The following is a 19,673-nucleotide window of genomic DNA, read 5'->3' on the forward strand; positions in this document are numbered from 1 at the left end:
GGACGTCGCTTCTGCCGCCGGGGGATTATGCTACACGCGTGTGGTATTTGGTTGTTTGAACTAGGCGCGCGGGCGCCTAGACGAAGAAGACGAACTGCTCTGGGCTCTTGAGCTATCGGCTGATCTGGCCAGCGCTGCAGCTATCTTTTGTAAATATACTTGTAAATAGTCACCTGTACTTAATTCTTCGTTCGCGTAACAATATAGACACTTCAGCCGGATTTCTGCCGTCGGCGTCGCCGTGAGGTTCCATATAAAGTCCAAGGGCGATAAAATCGTTGCCGTGCGCCGTATGAGCGAGTGAAAGCACGCGGGGGATGTGCGCTATCATGGAGAGCGAACGCACGGCGGAAAGCAAACGCGACCGTCGCGCGAAAGGCTGTGGAGGTATGGGAGGGAGGGAGGGAGGCGGGGCGACACTGTGCTGAGGCACCAAACGCGTATCTTGCAACCGGGCGCAAGGGGAACTGGCCACTCAATCTCCAACGCGAAAGCAAGAAAGCGGGAAGGCAGCGCGGGAGGGAGGGGGGCAGCTTCTACTCTACCAACAACTGGGCTTGTACTTTGCCCACTTGTGGCAGTCGCATGCACCGTCTCTTATCTCCACACGGCTCTGACCTTTGTATGCGCTGTGCATTCGCCGCTCAGTTTCCGTTGAAGCGATAGACCGCACGAACCTTCGCCCGCTGCGGCGGCTCTGCTTGCTGCCAGCGTTTTGACCGTCGTCTGCGATCATTCAGTGTGATCTATTCATGTTTGCTTGTGCCCGCTGACACCACGCTTGTTAATTCAGTTAGTAAGCGAATGTGTCCAACTTATGCAGCCGATAAAACTACTATCCCTACTCCGAATAGCTCTCTACTAATTTGCTATCGCAATTGATGCTTCGCCTTTTGGGCGAAACAGCGACATTTTTAATCGGTGACACTAACATTAGGATACCCTTCACACGATATTGTGTCGTAAGGGTTTACCAATCAACTTCAATGTGGTAAAATAACTGAATAGACAATAGTATACATGAAAACGTAGCATTAAAACTTTTAACTTCTAAGGTAAGCTGTCGGATATGCATAGGCTGCAGCCTAAAAGGCTCTGCTAAGTCCGTCAGCGTTTGTATGCAGCTTCCCTTTCTTATAGCGAACAGAGAAATTATGGTGCTGAAGTGACAAGCTCCACCTGAGTAGATGGCCATTTCTTGGTGACATGGTGTGTAACCAGGTCAAAGGGCAATGATCCGTCTCAACAATAAATGGTGACCCGAAGACATAACAAGTGAGCTTATCGACAGCCCATACCAGACGTATATTTTCGGACGTACTATACGCCTCCTCTCTGACGCTCAGCTTCCGGCTCAAATATAAAACGGGTTGCTCGTGCCCGTCGGCACCCTCCTGGCAAAGTATGGCTCCTAGGCCGCGGTCAATCGCATCACATTGTATAAAAAAGCCTTTAGAGAAATTAGGGGCCATAAGCACCGGTCTTTCTCCCAGAGCTTGTTTCAGGCTCTTGAGAGCCTTCTCTTTCTTCTCATCCCATGAAATGATCGTTGGCTCTGATTTGTGGAAACAATCTGTCAAAGGGCTAGCGAGATTCGAGTAATTTTTCACGTAGTGCTGATAATACCCTGCAAGTCCCAAAAACGCCCTTACTTCCGACTTTGTAGTTGGATGCCGGTATTCCAAAACGGCAGCAACCTTTAGCTCGGAGGGTCTATGCTGGCCGTGCCCCATGACATGACCCAGGTAGCTCACACTAGCACACCCCAAATGGCACTTCCATGCTCTGACAGTGAGCAAACGTCGCGCAGTCGAACTAGGACTGTCCGCAAATGATAAACATGCTCCTCCCAGGTGTTGGAGAAAATCGCCACGTCGTCCAAGTGGGGAAGGGCGAAATATTCCAACCCGTGCAACACTCGATCCAGTAGGCTCAAAAAGTAATAAGGAGCATTCTTTAGGCCGAAGCTCAGGATCACAGGACGGAATGTTCCTAAAGGCGAGATGAATGCTGCATATCGAGACGCACGTCCGGTCAGTGGGACTTGCCAATACCCTCGCACTCAATCTAAAGTGGAGATATACATGGAATTTGCCACCGTCTCAACTCTTTCTTTGATGTTCGGTATTGGATACACCTGGTCTAGGGTTACCGAATTTAACCGGCGATAATCCACGCAAGGTCTTAGTTCTTTACCTGGAACTTCAACCAGGATAAGTGGGGAAGTGTAATCACTTCCTCCGGGCACAATGACACCCAGTTCGCACATGCGGCGGATCTCGGCTTTCATGATTTCCTTTTGCCATGGCGAGAGGTGGTACGGCTTGCTGCGGACCGGCTGTTCGCTCGACAACTGAATATCGTGCTCAATTAGAGTTGTTTTCCCTAGTTGGTCGGGAAATACTGGTTCGAAGTCTCGAACAATTATCCTCAAGTCGTCTCGTTGGCTTTCCGAGAGGTGCTGTTCTTCAGCGATTAGCTCCAGAAACTCACTAGCTGCGGCGTCACCTCCCTGGGGAAAACACATGAAATCACTCTGTTCCTCTTCCGGCGCATTTAAGGTTAAGTTTACCACTATCTGACGATGAAAGTACGGTTTCATTAGGTTGCGATGATAAATTTTGTTTTGCTTTCTGCCGAGTTTCACCTAATAGTTCGTGTCGGAAAGCCTCGATACCACTTTAGCAGGCCCTTCCCATTGAACATCCATTTTGTTCTTCTCGCACTGTTTTAGCAACATTACCTCATCGCCAATGTGGAACGTGCATTGTCGTGATGACTTATCATAATAAGTCTTTGCTGAGCTCTGTGCAGCTTTAATGTTTTCCTCAACGAGCTCCTTGGTTTTTGACAGCCTTTCCAGCAGGTCTAACACATAACTTACCATGCGTGGGTCCCCTTGATAACCCTCCCAAGCATCTTTCAGCAGGCTCAATGGTAACTTTAGGTTACGCCCGTAAACTAGCTCAGCGGTGCCAAACCCAGTGCTCTCGTGTAGCGCGGACCTAATTGCGAAGAGTGCTGCCGAGATGCAAGCCTCCCAGTCTTCGTCGTGCTCAAAACAAAGTGCTCTCAATACCCACTTAAGCACGGAATGCATACACTCAACAGGATTCGACTGGGGATGATAAATAGAGCTACGAGTTATCTTTATTCCGCAGCGTTCGAAGAACATTGTTGTCAAGCAGCTAGTAAACACGCTCCCGTTGTCACTTTGAATCTCCGCCGGGAAGCCAACACGGGCGAATGTGGACAATAGTGCATCAACAATGCACAGGGAGTTCAGCTCTTTAAGTGGGATTGCCTCAGGAAATTTTGTTCCCACGCACAGTATGGTAAAAATATATTGGCAACCTGTACAGGATTCCGGGAGGGGTCCTACCACATCTATTACAAGCTTCCGGAACGGTTCAGTAATGGGCATCCAATTTCATTGGTGCCTTCCACTTGTTGTTGGACTTACCAACTCGCTGACATGCGTTGCATGACTGAACAAGTGTTTCAACCTCTATCCAGCATCCTGGCCAATAGAAATCTTGCGCTAGCCTAGCCTTTGTCTTTTTGATACCGAGGTGACCCGCCCAAGCATTTTCATGCGCTAACTCTAAAAGCTGTGGTCGGTAATTTTCTGGCACGAGTAGTTGGTTGTATGTTCAACCCTTGGAATCCTGATATTTCCGGTACTTGAGACCTGACCTAGTGTAGAACGAGATGTTCTTTCGGGCAACTCCTTCATTCACATTAGCCTGCAGAACAGTTAGCGAAGAGTCACTTTTCTGTGCTGCGATAAGCATCTCTCGGTCAACCCTACTAAGCTGCTCCGAGCAAAAGGATGCGGGACTAAGCAGTGAACCTTCTACTTCAGCCCTAGGTGCCCCGTTTTCCCGAGACTCGAATGGATCCTCACCCACTGTCACTGATTCGGTAATTCATCCATCACAAGTCTAAGTCTTCTGCTTTTCATCATCCGTATCTCCCGGCCCAGGCTGCCACTGTGAGGACGTTACATTGTCCGTTTCTGCATTTGAAGATGAGCTTTCAAGATTCTTTGAGAGGGCGCGTGACCGCGATCGTGTTAATGCCATGCAAGCGAGACTGGTAGAGAACTACCGGCCCTCCTTTTCTAAAAGCTGCTCCGATTTGTTCGAAAAAAAGTATGGAAAGTGTTCGGGTAAACTTGGACTCGCGGCTGCCTCCGTTTGCAACCTTCCAAAAACGCCCTCGAGGGTTACCCTGGCAACTGGCAAGCACGCGCTCTGCTCTTCTGCGATATGTCTGATCCAGGCGCATTCCCCTGTGTAGTCCCCGGGAGAAACCCAGGACGGATGAGTAAAATCCATGGTGGCGGCTGAATCACGAAGTGCCCTGCACATTTTCCCGTTAACCATGACATCCTGCATATATGGCTCGAGCAAAATCATATTTTCGTCTGACTGGCTAATGCTGGCAAATGCGATTTGCTCCTTACAATTTGAGGAAATATGACCTTCCTTTCCGCAACGGAAGCAGATAATTGGTCTCCGATCCTCGAACGTGCGCGCTACGTCTGTTTTAGCTTTACCGTCCCCAGCCAACTGGGCTGTCTCTGCCAGCCCTTCCCTCGCCACCTCGGCCTTAGTCGATACTCCTTTGCTGAATTCATCGCTCGTAGATTATTTCTTTCTCTGCAACAGTGGGTTGCAAGAGGAAAACCGCTTTAAAGAAGTCCTTTTTTTCTGGCCTATCTTTCTGAACAGGTTTTCCTTGAAAGTTTCGGTGCATGTATTATTCCTCCGCAAGTTGTGCTGCCTTCTCTAGGTCTACCTCTGGGAGCCTGTCCTGACAGCCAGAGTCTAACTTCTTCTGGAAGAACTAAGTAAAACTGCTCCAGTGCTATGCATTCAAGCACCTTGTCGTGGTTGCCATACACTTCTGCATTTTTGAGCCACTCCATTAAGTTAGATTTTAACTCATACACGAACTCAGTGTGCGACTCGCTGCCCCTTTTTGCCTGTCTAAACCGCTGTCGAGATGCCTCGGCAGAGAGGCGGTATTTGTGAAGCATGACTTTTACCTTCCCATAGTTCTCGTAGCCTTCTTTAGACAAGCGTGCGAGAACTTCCGCAGCCTCTCCTGGGACAACTGAAAGAAGTTTTTGAGACCAAAGGCTTTCGTCCAGCCCTATCTTTTCACACGTATGCTCGAAATTCACGAGAAAAAGTGCAATATCCCCGCCTATCCTGTACGGTAGCATCAGGTCCTGTATTCTCAGTTTAGGCGTATCGTCTCCACCCGAAAGGGGACTTGAACGCGCCGAGCTGATTCGACTTTGCTCTATTTCCAGTTCTCTCATTTTAAGAGCATAACCTCGCTCTTCGCGCCTTTTCTTCTCTTCTGCCTCGTCGCGAATTTTTTTCTCGCTTCTCTTCTCAAGAATTTCTCACCAAACCTCTTCGACTTCCTCCTCAGTTACCTCTTATGCCCTCATAACATCAAGAATGGCTTTCTTTCACTTTGCCACGGCAATCGAAATGCCCATCTCCTGACAAACATCAAGAAGGTCCTGTATCCTGAGCTTCTCCATCGTGATCTGACGGCTCGTCTCTCATTTTTCCTCTAAATTAGCTTTGCTTCTGAAGCCAGAAATTTATGCGAGGCTTGAAGCGAACTAAGACAAAACCACTACAACCTTTCAGAATACTTGAGCAGATGTCCTCAGCATTTACGTGTGTGACAGAGGTCTGGCGATGCGAAAGGCAAATGTCGGGCACTCACCCCTCCAAAGTAGCTGATGCCGGTCGATCTCGTGGCTGCCGTTGAGCGGTGAAGCAGGCGTTCATCTGGCTTCGAATCCCCCAGTTTGCCATCCGCTGTTGTGACTTCAGGGTGGAGGACAATAGACGGACTCTTTCAGCAGACGAAGAAGAAATGAAAAGCTTTATGCACTATTTACAGATAGTGGGTCATAGCATACATGGAGCTGTAAGAGCGCATCAGACCGACTGGGCGGCTGGTGGTGACTCTCTGGCTTAACAATGGGCCGGTTCTTCCTTAAATCGCCTTGGCGGCGACTCCTCGTCGACAGGACCCAGACAGGGCGGGTGGCGATGATGGCCGGGGCTGCTTGAAATTGTCCGCGTCAAATGGATTCGTCACGGATAAATGGGAGTTCCTGTCGCCTCGATGATAGGGTTGTAGTATGGCAGCTACCGTCGCATTGATGATGGATAAGCACGTACTATGGCACAACAACCTGAAGTGTTTATACCTCCAGGGTGTTTGGAGCTACCAACAAACGTTCTATCATTTTATAAAAATTTCAGAGACAAATTAGGTCAGGCTACGCCAATAGATAAATTTTTCAGAACCCTGTAGCTTTGTTTGGCAGAAAACATTAACTCATCGATGTCAGCAAATGAAACAACTTTAGAAAACAGCAACTGAAGGTTTCACACAAATTGCAAAGATGTGATGTTGCTTTTGCAACATAAGATGTCACTGTTGCTAAAAGCAGAAGCCTAAAAACGCACAAACAAGCATGTAAATAAACCACAAACTGTGCCACTGCTCTTAAGCATGCTGGTGGAGGCCATATATTTATTAGCTCTAGAAGGGGACATAAAACAAATAGAACATATTCGAAAACCGTCGGCTGTGTCACCACAGATGCTAACTTATTAGTGAACACCGCAAATTTTCATAAAAATTCAAACAAAGCAAAGAGAAAGCTGCTGACTGGGTGAAATGCAACAAAACTATTTTGGAAATTTGACAGTAGAGTCACCACCACATCATATACAGTGGAATTTTGTTGATACAATCTTCACGGGAACCGAAAAATAAAACTTATCATCCGAAAATTGTATTATCCAAATATAATCGTATATAAAAACGTAATATGTAGAATCGTATCAACGAGATTCCACTGTACTAGCATTATTTTTTCGTCTACTTTCCCTTAAATCTAGGCAAGAATTGATATTGTTATCCTAAGAGTAAGCTTTTAATTTACTCAGAATTCCAAGCAAGTCAAAACGCCAATTATGAAGGCTCAAATACACGAATTACATGAACAAACAAAAATCATTGAGTGCAAAGATGCCCCACAAAGCAGTTCCTTAGTAATACTCCATGGCAGTATGATGTATCAGTAATGTAGTATACCATTTACTATGGACACTACGTATAATAAAAAATGCTGGCTTGTACCTCATTATATTTTGTCGGTTCTCATTCTGTCTACCAGTAGAGCCTTTATTTCTGAAACATGACTGACACAATGGTGGCAAGAAGAAACCATGTGTGCCATGAAGTGGTAGCAAAACATTATAGAGGTAGATTTCCCACACCACAAAGAAGTGGATAATAGACAGGACTGGCGAGGTGAAATGAACAGAAACTCTACAGAGAAGATAAATATGGCTGGCAAAAGACTGATGACATGGGTGCTCGTGAATATCAATGCGTGCTGCAACCCTGCCACACTATATTTGTTATCCAGCTCAATGGGAAGTCTGCTGCCTCATCATGTACCACTGACAGAAAGTGATGCTCTTATCTCCACAGTCAAGAGTTATGATACACTGTTAATAGATGTGTCACAGTTGCATAATTTTATACCAAGGTGCTGCAGACACCATTTAAAGAAAGTCAAAGTGGTAGGATGACAGCGCATTTTTAGTGAGTACTCACAATTACAGAGCAATTAAATTTCGGTTTAGTGTACAGTCAGTCATGTGACACTTTTTTGTAAAAGCATTGGAACAACTGGCTCAAACCACGTGCACAACCTATTTATTGCCTGCAGCAATTAAAAGTAACAATTTCTTCTTCACCTTTGCTGACGAAACACGGCATATCAAGCTTCCCTGTCAAACATGGTAGTGCCTTGCGTAAAGTGATCATGTGTAGCAATACTCTGCATTCTGAAGTGAAATGAAACCACACTACCTAAGTGGAGTACTCAATTTACCCAACACTCAATGCATGTGGTTTTCTTCTTGGGATGTGTATGCCCTTGACTGAAGTGGTTAGATTAACAGGGAATAATTTAGTACATTCACCAACTTGACTAGTGCCAAAAGACATGACTGTCATTTTTTTTCACTGTTTGTTGCAGCGTATTAGTTTTCAAATTGAAAAACAAGCCATGATTAGCGCAAGGCTAGCGCAAACTACACTCACATATTGTTAAGGCAATTTCGTTCAATATAGTACTAGTCACACTGTAGTGACTAACGTTTCCTAGTGGAATGCCAGTATATGTAATCTCTATATGTTCACAACACGAAAAATTGTCATCCACCTGAAAGTGGAAAATCACTTTTTGTCGCCATCTGCTACTTGCTGGGAGTTTCTGACTCCTTTTAATAAATTTGGCGGCAATTTGAGGATTGCCACATAAATTGTTTTGTGCATCACTGGTGTCTTAAATTTCTTACATGTTGCCACAAAAAATATTAAGTGTGGTCATAAAATCCAGTCAGGAAAAAAAATTTGCTGGTGATGGCCATGCAGGCACTCTCAGAATGCTAGGGAGACAGCTAGATTCCAAATGAGCACCTCACATGCTTTGAGTCCTTCAGCCTGCTTATCCAGAAAGCAATGACAAAACAAAAGAATCTCAAAGTAACTGCTCCAGCTGCAGGCATCCTGAATCGTCAAGAAATCGCTCACAATTGAACATAAAAAGCAAGAATACTTGCACAAAGGTTGCAAAGCTGCTTATGCAAAGTACAAGGCAGCAGCTAAATCGCAAAGCAAGCAGAAGGTTCCGTAACAGAATTGAATATACGGCCACTGAACAAATGAACATTTGTGCTCCATCAGTGTATGGTAGTCTTCCAATCATAAACATTCATTCTAATTGCACTTTACAGCACTTCTGCGGAAAAATGCAACGTTAAGCAAATGGAGGCACTCACCACAAGTTTGGCAGGTTGCTGAATAGCGGCCAGAGTAGCGAGAAGTGACCAAGCATGTGGAGTGCCTGCGACCAGTTGCGACTCCAGCCATCCCAACCATTCGCCACTCAACAGCAGCAGAGAGGCGGCTGCGGAAGTGTTGAATTAACAGTCTCAGGGAAACATTTCCAGAGCGTCTACATGTTTAGCACCGTGTAGCAACGAAGAGCAGCAACACAAGCAGCGCAGCACCAATGCAAATGATGAACCCAGCACAGGCGCACAGGATGACTAGAAAACATTGTTTTGCATCACACGCCCGCGTAAATTTCTCATAATTTCTACTTCTTATTTTTTAAGACTATATAGGCTTCGACACCCTCACATATGACGCTCTCTCTTTGGATTCTACTTGCTTTCTTAGCTCATGGCTGCACGATTGAGGCAAAGCCCCTCCATGACGTTTTCTGTCGGCTAAAGCGGCCACAGACACGTCTATCAATAGATTTTATATTTGTGATATGTGAAATGCGCGAGTGCCATGATCGTAGTGGGTAAGTGCCAGAAGTGAGCAACAAGGAAGGAAGCAAGCAAGCGACAGCCATTGTGGCAGACGTGTAAAAAAAAGGGGGGAGAAAATGACCAGGGTGCGGGAGTAGCGGCCAGTCAAGTTTCTGGCCCAAGGACGCTCCAGGCTCCCACCTGGGATCGACATGACATCCAACTTCATCCTGCAGTCTGCAAACGTTGGAAGGGCGTCCGACCCAGGCGGCCCAGCGTCTCGAGCGCTGTGCCCGAGTTCCGGCTGGCGAACGCTGCAAGGGCATCCTGCTCTTGCCAGTCTCCACTATGCCTGTCTTCATAGCAGCGTCGATCATGGCGCTGCCTGATGATAAGGTGCCGACCGACGTGGGAGAAATGGAGCCCTTGTACCGGTAACAGAGGTGAAGCCTTTGGACTTGATGTCTGGTAACAAGACCTCTACCGTACTAAGGCTACCTATCCATGTTCCCAACGTCACAGTGGAATTTGCGGAACTTCTTCCTGCATTATTGGATCCCTGGTGTTCGCCTGGGGGCGACCAGGATTTTCTTCGATGGCTTCTAGTTTCGCCACCGCTACTCCACTTGTTGCCGCCTCTATTCCATCCCACAGCTCCAGTGCGAACCATGAAACTATAGGCCCCTTCTGACTTTTACGGGTTTTTTTTCTAGACTTAATCCTCTTTTTTTTGTGATTAGTTTGCAGTTTCGTTTTCTCTTTTCGCTGTATTTTCTTTAATGAATGGCTTGTTGTGGTAACGAACGGCTTCATTATTTCATGCACTGAGGCAGGGCCTCAGTAGCGAGAAGTTCATTGCAAGAACCCCATCACAATATTGAGGGAACGCCTAACACCACGTGAAGTACGAAAATACGCGAAAAACAGCGTGAAAAGGCATTAAAGCGAAAATGCAATGCTACGAAATAGCTGCTCAAGTGCAATAAGTGGAGCTATTCTGAACATTCCGCCATTTTCTGCGAGGCGTGACTTATGCGCAACACTTACAAAATGACGCCGATGGCCCTGATTTGCTTTCGTAATGTAGGTAGTGAAGCTAACGTTCTCGACGCAGCAAAATAGTTTTCCTCCTTAGTAAAAGTAAAGCAGCTAGCTCAAGCCGTACGATTATTCTGTCGAAAATTATTCTTGCTTCCGTCGTCTGCTGCGTACAAGCCGTCGTATGCTTCAATAGCTAGGTTGCATGCCCTCGAGAAACGGAATGAATCATTGTATATTGGCGCCAACTCGCTTGTTTTCTACCTTAAGCGCACGTTCAAGGCTACGTTATCACTATGTCATGAAACACAATTAAGTGACTCAGGGTGACAGAACTGGCTGAGATGCAGCCGAATATCACCGATGGCGTTGCGTGCGCCAGAGGAAAATCCGCCTGCGCAACGCAACGCAAGCACCGGCGCTGCCATATCATGTTCACTTTGCTGCTTTCCCATGGCGCGAGGAAACTTCAAGGCACTGCCTTGTGTACATATCGTTTTATAAATAAAAAATCCACCACTGTCATAACTTCTGATGACGCGAAAAGTAATTAATCTTGATTACAATACAAACGCAGCGGCGAAAAGTACAAGGAATCACAGGTTTGTAATGTTCAACAAATATTATTTCAAGTGAACGTGTTTAAAAAAAATGATGGCCTAAGGCACAAATGCCAACACCTCTCGGGAGTGATGCAAATGCTATGAGCACGCATTATGAACACAAGATTTTCATCGCCCCAAACGACGGAGTGGCGGTCCGTGTGGTCCCACTCCCGCGGCACGAGCACTCAGTTTTCAGTACATTTTGAGCAGCCGCAGCGGCTCTTCTGCTTATCGTATGAAGTTTTCGTATACAGCATTGAAAAGCTTAGTTCTTAAAGATTCTAAACATATAAGCAGCATGTTTTATTTTAGCTGCACCAAATTTTTTAAAATTGCCTATTTCAGATTGCACAATTCCAATCCTTCATCCTAACTACTCAATGAGGCAGCCATTACTTTCATGAGAAATCAAAATGCCTAATTGAATAATCCATAATTATGCTAATTACTTTTTATTGAATTACATTACAGCGCATATTTCAATCTAAGAATTATAGCCGGTGACTTCGCAAGGCGATACCTTGGAACAAATTCTTAGGACTGAACCAGTTTCGAGATATTCATTTTCAATGTCCGATGAAAAGCATTGGTGTTCCAGTTACCTTTTTAAAGAAAACGCTGTTTTATGCATTGAAGCACTAAAGTAACTGGAACACCAATGCATTTCTTCAGACACTTTGAAAATTATCTCGAAACTAGCGCGGCCCAGAAAATTCGTTCGAAGTGGATACACTTTGGAAACTCACTAGCTACAGTTTGTAGTTTAAGTATGTGCCGTAAAATAATAAATTAAAAAGTTAATTAGCATAATTATGTTAAGTATTAAGTTAGGCATCTGGATTTATTGTGGAAGTAATGGCTGCCACAGGAAATTTTTTAAAAATTTGGTGCAGCTAAAATAAAACACCATGTATTATACACGAGTGGATGTGTAAGCTTTCAACATAAATGCCCAAGAATAAACTATAGACACAGTTTTCTTAACTGGGTCTTGGTTGTAACTATATTTAAAAACCTAGCGCAGTCATAGTATTGTGACTTGCACTATAACTTTCACATATTTATCTATTTCTTAGACGTAGCTCAAGAAGGTTGGATTTTAAAGCGAAGTTTTGTTTGTCTCACTGATTCGTCCGACAGCCCCGAGAACGCACTATAGGAAAGCGAACTTACAGAAGGGAACTATCTGCGCATCTGCCCACACAATAGAACAATGGCACGCAACATACGTATCATAGAACACTACAGTTTACATTCGCAGTTATACCAATAAGAACAATGGGAACTGCAACGCCACGCTACCCAGATGAACTGTATATATGTGCATTGCATTACACGCGTCACGCAATGCATTCCGAGCCGTACGCAGACATAAGCGTGAGTGTGATCGTGCCCGTAAGGCCAATCCCCTGTATCAGCAACGGCAAAGCCTCTGACCGTCTACCACAGCAATCACAAGGCAATACTGTGCAAGTGTAGGGTCGTCCGTGAAAGTGTGAGTGTGTGCGTGTAATCAAAGGCTACATAACCTGAAATAAAGGCTATGCAAATTAACGAAATGTGTCTTCATTCAAGTTCCACGTTTAAAAAATAAAATCCTAAACAAGCAATCAAATCACATATGTATCACATCAGGTCGCTCAGCATTTCTCGGGTTTGTTGTGTGGTGGTTGGCTTTGAACTTAGACTTTCATTCAGTCTGTATGGGAGAAAGCTTCACGTTCAACCATCTTTCTTTAAGAAAGCGACTAGAAGACGTTGCAGCCGTCACTGAGGAAGTGCCGGAGACTGCTGGTCTCGAGGAGGTGGACACCCACCTGCTTCACCTCTGGCAGGCACGCACGAGCATTCAAAACCGCTGGCACAAACAACGGCTTAATAGAAAGCTCAGGCTAAAAGTAGTTCAGTTGGACAAACAAATAGAGGAGCACGCAACGAAACTAACTTCACAACAGTGGTACCAGGTTTGCGAAGGCCTGCATTGGTATGGACCGCACCTGGCACCTCCTTCAGTACTTACTAGAACCCAACGCATGCAAATCAGCACAGAGAGAGCGGCTCATACACCTCTCTTACCAGTTCCAAGGGACGAACGAGGAGCTCTTCAAAGCCCTTGAGACCAAATACTTTGAAAAATACCACTTCCGTTCCCAAGCAGGGTACGAGGGCAAGGTGAACGACACTCTCGATGCACCTATCTTGGAGGCAGAAGTAAGGGCAGCTGTCCTTCAACTGCAAATTAAGTCGACTCCGGGGGAGGATAACATAACGAACAAGACCCTTCGAAACTTAGACGACAACTCTATTACTGCCCTCACGGAGTACATGAACAAGTGCTGGGACAAGGGTGAGCTCCCAAGCTCGTGGAAACATGCAAAAGTAATTTTCATACCCAAAACTGGGAAGACCTTATCATTAGACAATCTCCGCCCAATATCTTTTAGGTCCTGTCTCGGCAAACTCATGGAGCACGTTATACTGAACAGGCTTCGTAACTTTGCTAAGGACAATTTACTACCCCTCACTGTTACAGGCTTCCGGCCCAAGCTGTCCAGTTAGGACGTGATGCACAGAATAAAGCACAACATACTGAATCAGATATCCCCGGCAGGCGCAAAAGTCATACTGGGTTTAGACCTAACAAAAGTGTTCGACAACATATCGCACGTCGCGATACTCGAGGCTCTGCAACAACTCGGGGTGGGGGCGAAAATATACAACTACGTAAAAGATTTCCTCAGCAGCAGAACAGCTAACCTATACCTAGGGGGGCTAAAGTCCGACACAATTTGGCTTGGCAGCCGAGATACACCCCAAGGATCGGTACTGTCACCGTTTCTCTTTAACATAGTCATGGCAAACTTGCCATCAAAGCTGAATCACATACCTGATCTCAAACACGTGTATTTACATGGACGACATTACTCTCTGGGTTAACAACCCAGTCAAAAAAACCCATTGAGTCCAGTTGGACTTTTTAATGGGACCCAACTGGTTCCAACTGGACATAATCGGAGGCCCAAGTTCTAATTGGGCTTCATGAGAAGTTCAGTTGGTTCCAATTGGGCATCATGAGAAGTCCAGTTGGTTCCAATTGGACATCACTGCAGCTTGGTATGCCAGTTGGTCCCAACTGGACCCAATTGGAAGTCACTGAGTAATCTCGCGAAACAGCAGAATAGTTGATAATAATAATATCACAATTATATTGTTAGTTTTAAAGTAAAATATCCTTGTATTTTGGTGTGATCAATGGAGAAAAGCATTTAGCTTTCTGTCAAGTTAAAAATCTATCTTGAAATTTTACGAATTTCTCATGAACCTCTGGCACCACTTGGTCAACCAAATTTTCCTCACATATATAGCACCTGACATGCATCTATCATCGTAAGTGGTGAGTGTTGGTATATTTCAATGAAGATAATTGCCGTAGTGTGTTCATGCACGAAGTATGCTTCTCGAAAGGAGTTTCAAGTATATCCGTGTCATATCAAGGTTAAGGCCTATCTAGGCTTTTTTTTCCTTTCCTTCATTTTTAATGTTGGTCCCAGCGAGCCCAGGTCAGAGACCAATTGGGTCCAATTGTGTTAAATGAAACAATTGGTCCAATTGGACCTGTTGGATTTTTCCAATGGGTGTCCCAAAACACAATTGGAAATATCCAATTCTCAAACCAGTTGGAAATATCCAATTGGTTCCAATTGGAAATTTCCAACTGATTTGAGGAACTTTCTTTTTGACTGGGAAGGGCCACGACGCGCACATAGAGGAAACTTTACAAGCAGCAGTAACGACAGTTGACTGTGGCCGCACAAGAGGACTGGCGTGCTCTCCAGAAAAATCAGAGCTGCTCCTCCTACGCGGCCTACGAGGTAAGAACAACACACAGAGTCACCAAAGCAAAATTCTTGTGAGGGCAAACGGCCATCCCACCCCAGAAGTTTCTAAGCTTAGAATACTGGGCCTCCTGATCCAAAACACAGGCAGAAACTCGGAAACACCAGGCAAACTGGAGAGTGCTGTACCACAAACACTGACTGATTATGAGAATCAGCAACAAACATGCGGGCATGAAGGAAGTGCACCTGCACCGATTGGTTCATACATTCGTGCTCAGCAGGGTTACCTACACCCTACCCTACCTTCACCTAACATCAGCAGAGAAGGCTAGGGTAGAAACTTTATTGCGAAAGGTATACAAAGTGGCCACAGGACTCCCAACGCGTACATCAATGGCCAAACTATTCGCCCTAGGCGTACACAACACCCTGGACGAGATGACAGAAGCGCTTCTTATGGCTCAATACGAAAGGTGTTCACAGACATCAGCGGGCCGTTTCACGTTAACAGAAACGGGGATCAGATACACACCGACAATGACCCCTAAAGTAGACATTTGCTTGGAGCAGTGGCAACACCTTAAGATCATGCCCATACCCCGCAACATGCACACTATCCATCACACAGACAGAAGAGCAGATAGGGCCAAAACACTCCACACGAACTTTCAAGCAATTAAGGCCATAACGTACATGGACGCGGCGGAAATACCAAACAGACCAGCCTTCTCAATGGCAGTAGTGAATAACGAAGGACGACTCATGTCTGGAGGATCGATAAAAGCGGGTAATTCAGAGGTGGCGGAAGAAGCAGCCATAGCATTGGCTATCGCTACCACCACCAGTACCATAAAATAATAAGTGACCCCAAATCTGCAGTCCAAAATTTCGCACGGGGTCGAATATCCCCTACTGCCAAATCCATCCGCAATCGTAACCACCACACCATCCAAATCATCTGGGCTCCGGCCCACGAGTCGCTTCCCGGTAACAAGGCTGCCCACAACCAGGCTCGAGCATTCATCCTCCGAGCCGAAGGCCATCGACCAACCGGGGACGAGGTTACCGGAGCCGAGAGCCCGGGACTGTCGGCGCGCGACCGGATGGTAAGTTATCAGGAGATAACACAACGTTAACGTCTAGCCAGAGTAGTTTACCCCCCAGCGCACAAAACACTTACGAAGAGACAGGAAATCGTTTGGAGGCAACTCGAAACGAATCCCTTCCCAACCCCTTTTATTCTATTGCGCATTAATCCCTCAGTATACTCCAGCTGTTGTAAACTCTGCCAAAGAGAGAACGCAAATCTCTACCACATACTCTGGGGCTGCTCTCAAACGCAGCAACCCAATAATGCCCAGGGTTCGCATATCACTACCTCTCAGCAGTGGGAGGCCACGCTGCTCAGCTCCGACCTGGAAATGCAAGCCTGGGTCACGGAGTGGGCAGAGGCAGCCGCCAGGGCACAAGGTCTCCTGGCCACCTGACCAACAGTGGACTCTCGTACGCTGAACTTAAGCTCCATGTATATGGTGCTGAATAAATGTTTTTTCTCCTGCTCCTTTAAGAAAGCGGCTTTGATGTTTTTTTTTCTTTCTTGCTATTTCACATTTGAAAATAGCCAAATATAGCAATTTGCTTTGTAAACAGCCCGGCAACTACTTCCTCAAGGAGACTGAATTTTGGAGACAGCTTAACAAATTTCTGATTAGGATGTAATTTTAATTCACGTCTGCTTTATACTTTTCATAATAATTCAACCGCAATTAGGCATTATTCAGAATACTGGTTCGTACTTGTGCCCATTCTTGTGGGAGCTACTAAAGCCTTGAGGCTGAGGTTTCTGATTAGGAGACTAAAAGCATCAAATTAAAATCTCAACGTAAACTTTTCCAATAAAACTAGCAGTAACATTGCAGCAGGTGTATGAACTTTCAGATTTTTTTTCACTCTGAATTTTAATAAAGTCGATGCAATCTTCTAATTTAATCTGTATCACCTGGGATTCTTTAACATGCACCTAAATCTAAGGATGCGGGTGTTTTGTGCATTTTGCCCCCATCGAAATGCAGGTAGCCGTGGCCGAGATTTCATCTCGCCACTTCGTGCTTATCAGCCTAACACCATAACCACTAAGCAACCACGGCGGGTCAGATGGAGGGAAAGGGCTGAAGAAGTTCACTGTCCCTCCAAATGTGGCGGAACAAAACATTTTGCTTCAGCTGTGAACAAGAGGTCTCTAATCGCACCCATAATGCATTCCATATGACTTGCGTGCTGCTTTTGCCTACTTGTTTCCGGGTAAGGTCCATGCAGTGCATACAAGGCTAGCGCATGTGCCACACAAGCATTGATTAGAACCAGCTGCGTGTGTTACACGAAGCAAGGGGGGATCGTCTATTGGGCGCCAATAATACTTGCCTGAAACTTCCATTCAGCCGGTTCTGCAGGGAGGGCGATAAGAGGCGCACAATGGACGAACCCTTTATTTGGTTTTTTTTTAGAGCGCAGTTCTTAGGCGCCCGTTCCTGTGGCGAGCGTCGGCGTCCGAATCCTCATCGTAACCGAGCGGACGAGCACAGCGAAAGATGAAAGAGCGAATGCAGAGTGCAATGGGGGATAGCAAAGGGAACGCAAGGAGGAAAGCGGAGGAGGAAGGTGCAGCGGAACCGTGAGGCGGAAAGCGGAGGAGGAAGGTATGGTAAGAGCGTGAGAAGAAAAGCATAGTGTGGCGCAAGACGGCCACTGCAACGACGATGGGTATGAGCTGACGCCAGAGTAGCACGCGTAAGATATATGGGGTGCGATTGCGCAAACAGCTCGCTTTTCCGTTCCTTCGCTTGCCCTCTCGCGATTACTCAGAATTATGATTGCGTCAGTGGCCGTCAGAGGTAGCGTGGCGGTACCACAGATTTCCCACTTTGTGACGTAGCAGTCAAACCGAACGTGCGGAAAGCGAGCTCTTGGCGCGATCGCACCCATGGAAACAAAGCGCTGCATGAGCGGAGGTCTGTCTGTGGCTGCTGCTGTGACTCATGCCCACGCGTCACTTATGCGCTGCCTCTTGCTATCACCCGATCAGCAAGGCAGTTGCATCACACTTAGCTCCGTTTGCAACCTGCCACACGAGATGGATTGTTCGCGCCAGCCAATACATCGTGAAATCAAAACGTGTATAGAGCTGCGCTCAAATTTCGCATCAGCGGGTATCATAATCGTTGGCGATTTTTTTCTGCTCTTCTTTGCGACCCAACCCATAGCTTAGCGAGCAGCCCAATGTCTAATGTACGGGCTTCCTCTCACCCTGTTCTTGCGATTTTGTTGTCACTCCCACAGCAGCAGTCAACAGCAATAGTTTATTCTCCCTCGTGAGCACAGGACTGGGAAAATATCGACGAATTAAATTCAAACAGCATACTCAAATAGAGGCACCGTTCCTCCGAACAAAGAGGACAATGCACCACGCATGACATATACAGTGCAGTCCACTTATAACGATATCAAGAAGAACGCAAAATCCGATCGTTATGACTGATCATCGCTATATCTGGACTGCCGTTAAAAAATATATATATATATATATTTTTGAAGTCCCGAAACCAAATTTGCCACTTGCGGTAAAAAAATCGACGTTGTAGAAAGTAGGCTGGGAAAGACAAATAGTTTATTTGCACCTCTAAATAGCATCACAATTGTTAGGCATGCTAAAATAGAAATCTGCGCTTGCTTTCGCAGAAGTTTCGGATTCACAACCGCCGTGTGCATCGCGTCCAGCTGCTGCGCGAACACTGGCGGCTATATAAAGGGTGCGTGAAATCAATGAGCAACTCGATCGACGACATTGAACTTTGGTTGAACATCGGCACTTTGCTTGAACATCAGAGTCGGTGTCAATGACGGGTCATTGTCAATCTCGTCGTCGCCTCTGTCGCACAACGCCGCTGTCTGTCGGGACAACGATCGCCCCGGCAGAGATCTCTTCGCAGAACGAGGCAGCACTACCTGCACTTAGAAACTCCTCCATCGAAGTACCACCTATTTCACCGTCAGTAGCGACGTGCTCCCAGAGTTTGGTAATGTCAGTGGCTTCCCCCGTGTTTGTTTCAACCATGAGGGTTTTGTCCTGGCGTACAAAGCCCACTTTTTCCGTTAATCGGCATGGCTACTGCTTCTAGCCTTCATAATCGTGGCACTCCCGGTTTTCATAATCGTCGATATCATCGACTGCACGAGCTCGTACTTCTTCGAGTCTTGCTAAATTTACAGCTTCGTCTCGAGAGACACGGTTTGGCGCTTTGTCGACGGACCTCCCGCTCCTTTCGCAGCGAATTTCCGCACTCGCTGAGAGCAGATTGTAAAGGCAGTGTAGGCCGCACAGGCGCTGTTCGCCTATCACTTTCTTCCCCCCTCTCCTCTCCTCTGAACGCTCGCGCGACTGCTGGCGACGCGGACGCGAGGCAGCTGGTGCCATCTTGTGCACACTGCGCCAACTTGGGATGCTCTCCGTCACGGCCTACTGAATGAACTCCAGACCTGCATAGATCTCCCTGCTCCAGCACACCTGGTCCATTTCACCCCTTTTGCTGCTAGGGACAGGACGTACAAGCAGAGTGGCGTTAGCTATAACCTGTTCGCTGTCGTCTGCTTCTGTGATCTGTTCCAGCGCTCGTGCCGCTATTTAGGCAGCCACAAAGCGTTTTCATTGTTTGTAAATGTATAAACTCACGAAAATAAAAAAGAAAACAAAATTTCTGAATGATTGCTTCTCATTTCAATCACGAGATACAGTAGGAAGAGCGGTGCAAGAA

At 46.3% G+C, this 19,673-nt stretch overlaps 1 protein-coding gene across 1 annotated transcript in view; it reads right to left on the bottom strand.

Moving 5' to 3' along the window:
• The window catches only part of LOC119443942 (uncharacterized), a 134,245-nt gene that overhangs the window by 31,899 nt on the left and 82,673 nt on the right, over positions 1–19,673 (bottom strand). Inside the window, exon 5 of the mRNA XM_049660475.1 lies at positions 8,904–9,031. Coding sequence (XP_049516432.1) covers positions 8,904–9,031 — 128 coding nt within the window. The remainder of the gene's footprint in view (positions 1–8,903; positions 9,032–19,673) is intronic.

This window comes from Dermacentor silvarum, chromosome 1 (assembly GCF_013339745.2).
Source record: "Dermacentor silvarum isolate Dsil-2018 chromosome 1, BIME_Dsil_1.4, whole genome shotgun sequence".
NCBI lineage: Eukaryota > Metazoa > Arthropoda > Arachnida > Ixodida > Ixodidae > Dermacentor > Dermacentor silvarum.